Source organism: Hyla sarda, chromosome 5 (genome assembly GCF_029499605.1).
Source record: "Hyla sarda isolate aHylSar1 chromosome 5, aHylSar1.hap1, whole genome shotgun sequence".
NCBI lineage: Eukaryota > Metazoa > Chordata > Amphibia > Anura > Hylidae > Hyla > Hyla sarda.
The window spans coordinates 42,667,907-42,681,310 of NC_079193.1; the positions used below are offsets into that span (position 1 = coordinate 42,667,907).

The 13,404-nt window shown below is 43.9% G+C and overlaps 1 protein-coding gene across 2 annotated transcripts in view; it reads right to left on the bottom strand.

The window, feature by feature from the left end:
- The window catches only part of ODAD2 (outer dynein arm docking complex subunit 2), a 185,995-nt gene that overhangs the window by 94,804 nt on the left and 77,787 nt on the right, over positions 1-13,404 (bottom strand). For both annotated transcript variants that reach the window (XM_056519385.1, XM_056519386.1), the window contains exons 11-13: positions 10,590-10,736; positions 8,322-8,531; positions 3,602-3,838 (exon numbers count right to left, since the gene is read on the bottom strand). In XM_056519385.1, the coding sequence (XP_056375360.1) occupies positions 3,602-3,838; positions 8,322-8,531; positions 10,590-10,736 (594 nt within the window). The remainder of the gene's footprint in view (positions 1-3,601; positions 3,839-8,321; positions 8,532-10,589; positions 10,737-13,404) is intronic.

Genomic DNA, 13,404 nt, shown 5'->3' on the forward strand with positions numbered 1-13,404 from the left:
TCTGGCCAGGGACTACAAATGGATCCAGACAAACTCTCTGCCGTCTTAGATTGGCCACGCCCCTCCGGACTCCGTGCTATCCAACGTTTTTTGGGGTTCGCCAATTATTACAGACAATTTATTCCACATTTTTCTACCGTTGTGGCTCCTATCGTGGCTTTAACCAAAAAAAATGCCGATCCCAAGTCTTGGCCTCCTCAAGCGGAAGACGCCTTTAAACGGCTCAAGTCTGCCTTTTCTTCGGCTCCCGTGCTCTCCAGACCTGACCCATCTAAACCCTTCCTATTGGAGGTTGATGCCTCCTCTGTGGGAGCTGGAGCTGTCCTTCTACAAAAAAATTCTTCCGGGCATGCTGTTACTTGTGGTTTTTTTTCTAGGACCTTCTCTCCGGCGGAGAGAAACTACTCCATCGGGGATCGAGAGCTTCTAGCCATTAAATTAGCACTTGAGGAATGGAGGCATCTGCTGGAGGGATCAAGATTTCCAGTTATTATTTACACCGATCACAAGAACCTCTCCTACCTCCAGTCTGCCCAACGGCTGAATCCTCACCAGGCCAGGTGGTCTCTGTTCTTTGCCCGATTTAATTTTGAAATTCACTTTCGGCCTGCCGATAAGAACATTAGGGCCGATGCTCTCTCTCGTTCCTCGGATGCTTCTGAAGTTGAACTCTCTCCGCAACACATCATTCCTCCTGACTGCCTGATTTCCACTTCTCCAGCCTCCATCAGGCAAACTCCTCCAGGAAAGACCTTTGTTTCTCCACGCCAACGCCTCGGAATCCTCAAATGGGGCCACTCTTCCCATCTCGCAGGTCATGCGGGCATCAAGAAATCTGTGCAACTCATCTCTCGCTACTATTGGTGGCCGACTCTGGAGACGGATGTTGTGGACTTTGTGCGAGCCTGCACTATCTGTGCCCGGGATAAGACTCCTCGCCAGAAGCCCGCTGGTTTTCTTCATCCTCTGCCTGTCCCCGAACAGCCTTGGTCTCTGATTGGTATGGATTTTATTACTGACTTACCCCCATCCCATGGCAACACTGTTATTTGGGTGGTCGTTGATCGATTCTCCAAAATGGCACATTTCATCCCTCTTCCTGGTCTTCCTTCAGCGCCTCAGTTGGCTAAACAATTTTTTGTACACATTTTTCGTCTTCACGGGTTGCCCACGCAGATCGTCTCGGATAGAGGCGTCCAATTCGTGTCTAAATTCTGGAGGGCTCTCTGTAAACAACTCAAGATTAAATTAAATTTTTCTTCTGCATATCATCCTCAATCCAATGGACAAGTAGAAAGAATTAACCAGGTCTTGGGTGATTATTTACGACATTTTGTTTCCTCCCGCCAGGATGACTGGGCAGATCTTCTACCATGGGCCGAATTCTCGTATAACTTCAGAGTCTCTGAATCTTCCTCCAAATCCCCATTTTTCGTGGTGTACGGCCGTCACCCTCTTCCCCCCCTCCCTACCCCCTTGCCCTCTGGTCTGCCCGCTGTGGATGAAATTTCTCGTGATCTTTCCATCATATGGAGAGAGACCCAAAATTCTCTCTTACAGGCTTCATCACGCATGAAGAAGTTCGCGGATAAGAAAAGAAGAGCTCCTCCCATTTTTTCCCCTGGAGACAAGGTATGGCTCTCCGCTAAATATGTCCGCTTCCGTGTCCCTAGCTATAAGTTGGGACCACGCTATCTTGGTCCTTTCAAAATTTTGTGCCAGATTAATCCTGTCTCTTACAAACTTCTTCTTCCTCCTTCTCTTCGTATTCCTAATGCCTTTCACGTTTCTCTTCTTAAACCACTTATCATTAACCGTTTCTCTCCCAAATCTGTTCCTCCCACTCCTGTTTCCGGCTCCTCGGACATCTTCTCCGTCAAAGAGATTCTGGCATCTAAAAAGGTCAGAGGGAAAACCTTTTTTTTAGTGGATTGGGAGGGTTGTGGTCCAGAAGAGAGATCCTGGGAACCTGAGGACAACATCCTAGACAAAAGTCTGCTCCTCAGGTTCTCAGGCTCTAAGAAGAGGGGGAGACCCAAGGGGGGGGGTACTGTTACGCCAAGCGCTCCGGGTCCCCGCTCCTCCCCGGAGCGCTCGCTACACTCTCCTCACTGCAGCGCTCCGGTCAGATCCACTGACCCGGGGCGCTGCGATACCGCCTCCAGCCGGGATGCGATTCGCGATGCGGGTAGCGCCCGCTCGCGATGCGCACCCCGGCTCCCGTACCTGACTCGCTCTCCGTCAGTCCTGTCCCGGCGCGCGCGGCCCCGCTCCCTAGGGCGCGCGCGCGCCGGGTCTTTGCGATTTAAAGGGCCACTGCGCCGCTGATTGGCGCAGTGGTTCCAATTAGTGTTATCACCTGTGCACTTCCCTATATCACCTCACTTCCCCTGCACTTCCTTGCCGGATCTTGTTGCCATCGTGCCAGTGAAAGCGTTTCCTTGTATGTTCCTAGCCTGTGTTCCAGACCTCCTGCCGTTGCCCCTGACTACGATCCTTGCTGCCTGCCCCGACCTTCTGCTACGTCCGACCTTGCTTCTGTCTACTCCCTTGTACCGCGCCTATCTTCAGCAGCCAGAGAGGTTGAGCCGTTGCTAGTGGATACGACCTGGTCACTACCGCTGCAGCAAGACCATCCCGCTTTGCGGCGGGCTCTGGTGAAAACCAGTAGTGACTTAGAACCGATCCACTAGCACGGTCCACGCCAATCCCTCTCTGGCACAGAGGATCCACTACCTGCCAGCCGGCATCGTGACAGTGAACTTAGCAATGTTCCAAAGTCCCAGAGACAGTATATGAATCAGTGTTCGGGCACTACAGCATCATTTACTTGAGGAACAATTGACCCCTATCAGTCGGACCCCCATGGATAAACTAGTTATTTTTTAGCCTGTGAAAAGAGGATGGCTCTTAATCTTGGGATATCCCCTTTAATTCTACAAATAGCTAAATGGTTTATAGCACAAGTTCGATGATGCTCCGGCGGCAGGATATTTGTTTAATTCTCCCAGCAAATTTGCAGACTACAGCGATCAGGATTTGGATTTTCCTGAAGTCCCATGTAAGTCTATGGGATTTTGAATCCATATTTAATCGCTGTAGTCTGGGGCAAATCTCAGGCTACCAAGTTGACGGGAGACATGGCCCTTTTCACACTGCCGTTAATGCACGGCAGTGTTGCAGCTGCTGGGAGAGCCGGGCAAAATAACAAGAGAAAAATTACAGTATGTGCTGTCTTTTTCTCCTGTAATTCATAACGGGTCCCAGCGGCCCCCATAATAGTAAATAGGAGCAGCCGGGACCCGTTGTTTGCCATTGCTTCCCCCTATGAGAACGGCCGTTAAAGTCAGGAAAAAAAAGTTCTCAACGGGGGGAGCAACGGCGGTGTGAAAGTGGCCTAAACCAGACATCCTGCTGAAGGAGCGTCATCAGATTTACGCCTTAAATAAACATGCATAGATTAGTAGATTTCTATGTGATACAAGGTATATAATCCAAAATCTTGTAAATAACATATAATGCATTATCTTTCACATAATAGGATTGTTACTATATGTATTGATGCAGTCCTCGTCCAATACTGCATGTTGCTGGTACTCACCTCTGAAGCACACTCCTGCAGGGTGCCCACCACAGGTATGAGCATGTTTGAGTGTGGAGATTTAAGCAGTCTAGCCAGTAATGGGATGCCCCCAGCTCTGCGGATTGCTTCCTTATTCCTTGTGCTCTTGGAACAACTCCATAATGCCAATGCTCCACAGCGAGCAACCTCAATGTCCTTCTCTTGTTCTGGGGTCAGGTTGGTTGCTGTCATAGGGACGCAGTCCAACAATCCAACCTGGAAGACAACACTTATATGTAAAAATAGCCTTCAGGACTCAGAATACGTATAAGATACAAAATTGTTATTTCATGAGTAAGGCTATATTCAGATGTCAGATTGTCCGCACGGAAAATCTCTGTGCGGACATTCTGCACACATGCCGGCGCTAAGACTGCTCGGGAATGTGCCATCTCATAGACAGCAATGCATTTCCTTGCAGAGTATGCGGAAGAAATGTACATGCCCATTCTTTCTGCGGACAGCGGAAATTCCACGGCAGAAACATTCTGGCGCGGAAATTCCACCAAGTGCACAGTACAGCAGAATCCCATTGAATTCACTGCTGTGAAATCTCACATGAAAATTCTGATGTGTGAACATAGTCTAAGGGTGCATTTGCACCCTGTTTCTGCAATACGGCACCCTAATTTAGTGGGGCAAAAACTTATTTAGTCCTGCCACTTAAAAATATGAGAGAGGCCTGTAATTTTATGAGAGAGACATAATGAGAAAAAAAAAAATCCATAAAATCACATTGTCTGATTTTTTAAGAATTTATTTGCAAATTATGGTGGAAAATAGGTATTTAGTCAATAATAAAAGTTAATCTCAATACTTTGTTATATACCCTTTGTTGGCAATGACAGAGGTAAAACGTTTTCTGTAAGTCTTCACAAGGTTTTCAAACACTGTTGCTGGTATTTTGGCCCATTCTTCCATGCAGATCTCCTCTAGAGCAGTGATATTTTGGGGCTGTTGCTGGGCAAAACGGACTTTCAACTCCCTCCAAAGGTTTTCTATGGGGTTGAAAAATGGAGACTGGCTAGGCCACTCCAGGACCTTGAAATGCTTCTGACGAAGGCACTCCTTCTTTGCCCGGGCAGTGTGTCATGCTGAAAGACCCAGCTACATTTCATCTTCAATGCCCTTGCTGATTGAAGGAGGTTTTAACTCAAAATCTCACGATACATGGCCCCATTCATTCTTTCCTTTACACAGATCAGTCGTCCTGGTCCCTTAGCAGAACAGCAGCCCCAAAGCATGATGTTTCCACCCCCATGCTTCACAGTAGGTATGGTGTTCTTTGGATGAAACTCAGCATTCTTTCTCCTCCAAACATGATGAGTTGAGTTTTTACCAAAAAGTTCTACTTTGGTTTATCTGACCATATGATATTCTCCCAATACTCTTCTGGATCATCCAAAAGTTCTGTAGCAAACTTCAGATGGGCCTGGACATGTACTGGCTTAAGCAGGAGACACGTCTGGCACTGCATGATTTGAGTCCCTTGCAGTGTAGTGTGTTACTGATGGTAGCCTTTGTTACTTTGGTCCCAGCTTTCTGCAGGTCATTCAGTAGGTCCCCCCATGTGGTTCTGGGATTTTTGCTCACTGTTCTTGTGATCATTTTGACACCACGGGGTGAGATCTTGCGTGGAACCCCAAATCGAGGGAGATTATCAGTGGTCTTGTATGTCTTTAATTTTCTAATAATTGCTCCCACAGTTGATTTCTTCACGCCAAGCTGCTTGCCTATTGCAGATTCAGTCTTCCCAGCCTGGTGCAGTCTACAATTTTTTTTCTGGTGTCCTTCGACAGCTCTTTGGTCTTGGCCATAGTGGAGTTTAGAGTGTGACTGTTTGAGGTTGTGGACAGGTGTCTTTTATAAGTTCAAACAGGTGCCATTAATACAGGTAACAAGTGGAGGACAGAGGAGACTCTTAAAGAAGAAGTTACAGGTCTGTGAGAGCCAGTAATCTTGCTTGTTTGTAGGTGACCAAATACTTAATTTCCACATAATTTGCAAATAAATTCTTTAAAAATCAGACAATGTGATTTTATAGATTTTTTTTCCTCATTAGGTCTCTCATAGTTGAGGTATACCTATGATGAAAATTACAGCCTCTCACATCTTTTTAAGAACTTGCACAATTGGTGGCTGACTGAATACTTTTTTGCCCCACTATACAAGTATTTACAGAAAAGAAGACATGTGAGAGATCGATTCAGTAATGTAATAAAAGTTTTATAATAGCTTTATGATATAAAGATAAAAAACAGCCCATAATATGCAACAAAGTGTAACTAACTGAACATCTAATATATATATATATATATATATATATATATAACAATAGCGCAGCACTCCAAAATTGCAAAAAAGTGTAATAATGTATTCCTTCATGTCAAAATTCAAAGCAACGTTTCAGCTCCCCACTGGAGCTTTTTTCAAGCATGCTTGAAAAAAGCTCCAGTGGGGAGCTGAAACGTCGCTTTGAATTTTGACATGAAGGAATACATTTTTACACTTTTTTGCAATTTTGGAGTGCTGCGCCATTGTTTTCTATTACATGGACTTTGATCGAGTCGGGGCGCTGGCACCGGGCATCTAATGGTGAAGTAGTGCTGCATTGTTTTTGAATATATATATATATATATATATATATTTTTTTTTTATATATATATAAATGTTATAATCTGCACTGACTGTAGCTGTGACTTTAAGACTCTTCTTGTTTGCATTACATACAAGTGTCTTCTCATCAGGCATCTATTAATTTTTATTAACTGTCTATGAAACAACTGGTATTTTCCAGATGTGGAATATACCCACGAAACTTGCATTCCAATCTAGCCCCCACATTTTTTTTTTCTTAAAGATCTCAAATAGTATTTTTTTTTCTAGTTCTTCACAGCATTTCAGATTAAGTCAGTTTTAGAACTGGAAAATTACTTATTGAAGAGCACGGCGTCCGGGCCAAGGGAGGCGGAGCCACCTGCTAATGCAGTATACGGCCCGGCTGTCAATGATTAATTAATTCTGCTCATAAACTTTACAAGTTATAAATCTGCCGCCCATAAATCCCAGGATAATGAAAATCCCAGCAATTTTAGAAACTGGCAAAACATAATTATAGGACTGGACATGTCGAGGTATTGTCAATTTTATGACCGTGCACATAGGGGTGGTTTTCACGGTATCAGGTTTTAAAGCATCAATGTTTTTATCTTCGTTAGAATTTAAAGGGAAAAAAGAATGTTCTTTTGAGGTTGTGGCGGATTTCTTTTTAGTGCTTTTGATAAAGCAAAAACAACCTAAACATTTACACAGCTTGACAAATGTTTTGCCAGAGAAAACCTGGTTCTGCTAGCAAAGCGAAAAAATGTTCTTCCTATGTTCATAGCCACAGCCCCAGTATATACATTCAAGTGGTGACTGCCAAGTCAATACTCGTGACTTACATTGTGGTTGCTTATGGGAGGCTCTGATCACCCCTGAAAGATCCCAATGTGATTGTTCCATGTATGTGCAGGTTATATGCAGACTAGGGATCTTTCTCCCTTCTCTTACAATAAACAGCTTAGTGGTGTAAATGTAATGCTGCTGCTATGGGGTCCAACAGCTAAGGGGACACATACCCAGTGAGATATAAGGGGCAATTAGTGATGTTTATGGCAGAAGGCATGGAAAATGTAAGTGGACCTATTCTAATTTTTACTATCGAGCCCCACGGCCATTCCAGCTGGGTACATTATCCTTTCTTTGCTACATTACTTTCCATAGTATTCCTATACTGTGCCATTATGTCTGCAATATAACTGTATATTAAATTATTATTATTATATTATCTTGTGTTTTTTCCTAGGCTGTGAGGTGACAAATACTATTTTGTGCTATGATATCATAGTATGCCTATACTGTGCAATCACTATTTGTATAATTCCTGTGCTGTAAAATCCCTCTGTACTGTGTACACTTTATCCCTGTGCTTCAATGCAGACACTGATCTGAGGAAGGGGGTGGCTCCCCCGAAACACGTCATCTCTTATTGCACATTGTTTTTTTTACTTCAATAAACCACCCCAGCATTTTGAAATATTTCTGATCTGGACGTTACTTCTTATTGGAACAGCAGCGCCACCCAAAGGGTTATTTTCCTCTGCCTTTACCTATTATCCTAACTTGATGACATCAATGTTTAAATAATTTCTGTACTGTTATATCACTGTTTGCACTATTCGTGTACTGTTGCATCATTGTGTGCACTAGTACTGTGATATAGCGGCATGCATTATCCCAGTACTGTGATATAACAGTTTGCACTACCCCTGTATTGTGATATAACAGTGTGCACTACCCCTGTATTGTAATATCACAGTGTGCACTACCCCTGTATTGTAATATCACAGTGTGCACTACCCCTGTATTGTAATATAACAGTGTGCACAACCCCTGTATTGTTATATGACTGTGTGCACTACCCGTGTATTGTGATATAACTGAGTGCATAATCCTAGTACTGTGACATCATTTGTATGCACTACCCCTGTATTGTGATGAAGAAAAATTTTTGGCGCTAGAAAAAGGTTATCGCTGTAATGTCTATTTAGAATAGGGCGGCAGATCACTCTATAGCTTCTCACTTTTTCGTATCAGGAAGTGCAGGGAAGCGAAAGAAGAATCAATTACAGACCAATGCAAGCACAAAAATATTTACCAGTCTTTTAATGCCGCCATGTTGCCTCACTGTTCGTCTTGCTCTCCGGAACTTGGCAACATTGGCAATAGTTTCTGCTGCCAGGAATTTTAGATCCTTGTCCTGGCAGTCAAGTATTTTTACCATAATCTGAAGTCCCCCAAGATCAGCAATAGCGCTTCTGATCTGTGAATTGTGACTAATTTCTTTTAAGATCTTCAAAGCACCAATCTAGTTAAAAGAGAAAACATAATTTCAGCAAAAAAAAGTTAAAAACAGAAAAAACATTAAAGCAGTAGAATTAATGTTGTTATAATAATAGATTACCAAGAGGTGAAAATATTTTCAGAGGTTCCTCCATGTTTGAAAGGTAGGGAATATTAAGTTTATTTTATGTAAAACCAGAAGATCATACTGACATCTTGTCATCCTACTTTGCTTTCTCATGTAAAAATAAAACCCTGAAACCCTACGTGTTCCGTCATCCGTCGGTGACTTCCTCAGGGAGCACCCTTGAGGAAGTCACCGACAAGTGACGGAACGCGTGGGGGTTCAGGAGGGCACCTGTCTGAGTTTCCCTCTTCCATCTGATGTCCCTGGCTCTCCCATTCTCCAGATATATTTTTATTAGGCTGAGTACTAGGATTGCTGCTTTACAGGTTGTATTAGACTCTTACTTGGGGAATGTATGATTATTAGATTGTAGCCATTATTACTGTTGGGCTATTAGGGATTGTGCAATATTTACAATTGATACAGGTGCCCTGGGAGGGGTCTTAGTGACTCCCCCTGGTTGTGGAATGGCCATTTGGGCCCTTTTTAAATGTTTTTAAAAAGTTTGTCTGTTAATTTATTGTGTATATATATATATATATATATATATATATATATATATACATACATAATAAAGATTGATATATGTTTTTTTTAAATTAATGGGTGTATTTTCTTCTCTTTCTTTGTTAGTATATGTACCTAAAAAGGGGCAACAAAATTAAAGAGAAATGACAAAATCAAAGAGGATTGTTTGTAGTGCGCTTTATATTAAAGGGGTACTCCCGTGGAACTTTTATTTATTTTTTTAATCAACTGGTGCCAGAAAGTTAAACAGATTTGTAAATAACTTCTATTAAAAAATCTTAATCCTTCCAGTACTTATTAGCTGCTGAATACTACAGAGGAAATTCTTTTCTTTTTGGAACACAGAGCTCCTGATATCATGACCACAGTGCTCTCTGCTGACACCTCTGTCCATTTTAAGTACTGTCCAGAGTAGGAGAAAATCCCCATAGCAAACATATGCTGCTCTGGATAGTTCCTAAAATGGACAGAGATGTCAGCAGAGAGCACTGTGCTTGTGATATCAGCAGAGAGCACTGTGTTCCATAAAGAAAATAATTTCCTCTGTAGTATTCAGCAGCTAACAAGTACTGGAAGGATTAAGATTTTTTAATAGAAGTAATTTACAAATCTGTTTAACTTTCTGGCACCAGTTGATTTAAAAAAAAAACTTTTCCACTGGAGTACCCCTTTAAGTTTGTTTGTATAAAACTGGGAGTTGCAATTTACATTAAAGGTAGGGTCTTACATAGCATATACACAGTGTACTTCATACTGTGCAAAATCTACTCCACAGTGGGAAATACGCTGTGTATTCTTCTATGAGCAGACACAAAGGGCTAGCCGTGACAGCCCTGTGTGTGCAGTGAGGTTTGGCCCTGCGCACACAGGGCTGCCACGGCTACCAGTGTGTTTGCTCATAGGAGAATGTGGGCAGAATATTTCCCGCTGGGCAGCGTGTTTAACGCAGCATCAGATACACTGCGTATACGCTTTGTGTGACCCTACCCTAAGGGCGTATTCACATCTTGTTTTGCGCATCAGGCAGCTGGAAAACGGCAAGAGAATTGCAAAACTGCACCTGCCATATTCCTGCCGTACCTACACCATAGCCCATTCACTTCAATGAGCCGACTGAATTGTCTCCAGTTGGCTCACCGCCAAAATGTATGCCAGATCCGAGCTGTCTTAGAATTCTGTGGCGTCGACACACAGGCAGAGCTCTTCATAAAATTGGAATATGAAAATGGTACTCTTAGTAAATCCCCCCCCCCCTCTTATGTATATGAGCAGTGTTAGCGTATGAATGATCACCTCAAAAAAACATGAAATAGCTGTAGAGGTAACTCAAGGACATTCATTGATTTCGTGTGGTTACACTTTTATATACTTGTATAAGTTTTATTGAATATTTTATAATACGTCTGCACATTTATTCGTCTTCCATACCTTACACTTGATTTCTTCGGTGTCCAGCAGATTAATGAGAACTTCAAGCCCTCCGACGTCTCGTATAGCCAGCTGACATGTTTCATGCGTGAGATTAAAATCTCTCATTGAGCAGAGAGCAATAACAGTAGCAGTCTGGTTACCTCCCTAAAACACACATAGAAGAAATACCATCAATTCCAACAAATTTAAGGCTGCATATAACATGCCTTAGATCTGTCATGGACACATATTCAAAAGGGAGAGAAAAAAACAAGAAAGATCCAGCACAAAGTATGCATCCTATCTCACTCCTCAAGTAGCCAAACCAACATGGCCATGGTAACATGTACACTGCTCAACAAAATGAAGGGAACACTTAAACAACACAATGTAACTCAAAGTCAATGACACTTCTGTGAAATCACACTGTCCACTCAGGAAGCAACACTGATTGACAATCAATTTCACATGCTGTTGTGCAAATGGAACAGACAACATGGGGAAAATTAAAGGCAATTAGCAAGACACCCCCAATAATGGAGTTGTTCTGCAGGTGGTGACCACAGACCACTTCCTATGCTTCATGGCTGATGTTCTGGTCACTTTTGAATGCTGGTGGTGCTTTCACTCTAGTGGTAGCATGAGACAGAGTATACAACCCACACAAGTGGCTCAGGTAGTGCTGCTCATCCAGGATGGCACATCAATGTGAGCTGTGGCAATAAGGTTTGCTGTGTCTGTCAAGATAGTGTCCAGAGCATGGAGGCGCTACCAGGAGACAGGCCAATACATCACGAGACGTGGAGGAGGGCGACAGCCCAGCAGCAGGACCGCTATCTCCACCTTTGTGCAAAGAGGAGCAGGATGAGCACTTCCAGAGCCCTGAAAAATGACCTCCAGCAGGCCACAAATGTGCATGTATCCACTCAAATGGTCAGATACAGACTCTATGAGGGTGGTATGAGGGCCCAACGTCAGCAGGTGGGGGTTGTGCTTACAGCCCAACACTGTGCAGGATGTTTGGCATTTGCCAGAGAACACCAAGATTGGCAAATTCGCCACTGGCACCCTGTGCTCTTCACAGATAAAAGCTGGTCCACACTGAGCACATGTGACAGTCTGGAGACGCTGTGGTGAACGTTCTGCTGCCTTAAAAATCCTCCAGCTTCCACGGTTTGGCGGTGGGTCAGTAATGGTGTGGGGTGGCATTTCTTTGGGGGGGCCGCACAGCCCTCCATGTGCTTGCCAGAGGTAGCCTGACTGCCATTAAGTACCGAGATGAGATCCTCAGACCCCTTGTGAGTATAGCCCAGTGTATGGGCTATAAATTCATGCAGAATTTTCATGCAGAATTTCATGCATACATTTCCGTGTGGAATTCCACATTGGAATTCTAAAGGAGATTCCACAGCAGAGTCACACTGTACTTAAAGGGGTACTCCGCTGCTCAGCGTTTGGAACAAACTGTTCCGAACGCTGGAGCCAGTGCCGGGAGCTCGTTAAGTGATGGCCCCACCCCCCACGCCCGCTCCCATAGACTTGCATTGAGGGGGCAGGGCGTGGCATCAAGAGGGGGCGTGGCTATGATGTCACAAGCTCCCGACGCCGGCTCCAGCGTTCGGAACAGTTTGTTCAAAACGCTGAGCAGCAGAGCATCCCTTTAATGGGAATCTGCTGTGCTGTGAACATGGCAGAATTTCTGATTTGTGTGTTCGCAGAAAGAATGAACTTGTCCATTCTTTCTGCGAAATCTGCATATGAGACAGCGCATTCCTGTGCAGTCTGCGGAATGTCCGCAGAGATTTTATGTACGGACATTGCGAACGTGTGAACATAGCCTTAGACTGTGTAAGGACACAACTCTCACAAGGGGAGCAGTCACACCTAGTTGCTAAGTTTCTACAAGAAATGAAAGAGTAATGCAAATGCAGAGTTATAAGAAAAGCGGCCTCCGAATTCTTATTTTATGTTGAATACAAGCACTTACTTAATCTTTTAAAACACTATCTACAGTCATGGCCATAAATTTTGGCACCCCTGAAATTTTTCAAGAAAATTAAGTATTTCTCACAGAAAAGGATTGCAGTAACACATGTTTTACTATACACATGTTTATTCCCTTTGTGTGTATTGGAACTAAACCAAAAAAGGAGGAAAAAAAGCAAATTGGACATAATGTCACCAAACTCCAAAAATGGGCTGGACAAAATTATTGGCACCCTTTCAAAATTGTGAAAAAATAACATTGTTTCAAGCATGTGATGCTCCTTTAAACTCACCTGGGGAAAGTAGCAGGTGTGGGCAATATAAAAAATCACACTTGAAAGCAGATAAAAAAGGAGAGAAGTTCACTTAGTCTTTGCATTGTGTGTCTGTGTGTGCCGCACTAAGCATGGACAACAGAAAGAGGAGAAGAGAACCAAAATTGTGGAAAAATATCAACAATCTCAAGTAGGGATTGACCGATTATCGGTATCGGCAATTACCTTGCCGATAAGCCGATAATGCCCCGCCCCCCGCACCGCGACCGCCCCCCCCCCCCGACCTGCCACACCGCACCGCGATCACCCCTCGACCCACCGCACCGCGTCGCACCCCCCACCGTAGTGCTGGGCGGTATACCGGTATGAACTGGATACCGTTTTTATTCTCCCACGGTATGGATTTTTGCCCATACCGCTATACCGGTCGGGCCACTCCCCACCCTCCGAGTCAATAAAAAAAAATTAAACTTACCCATAATGGGGGTGGTCCGGGCCATCCATCCTTCCTGTAGTGTCCGGCGGCATTGCGGGTGGAGGGTGAACCGGTCCGGGCTGTCCTTCTTCTCCGG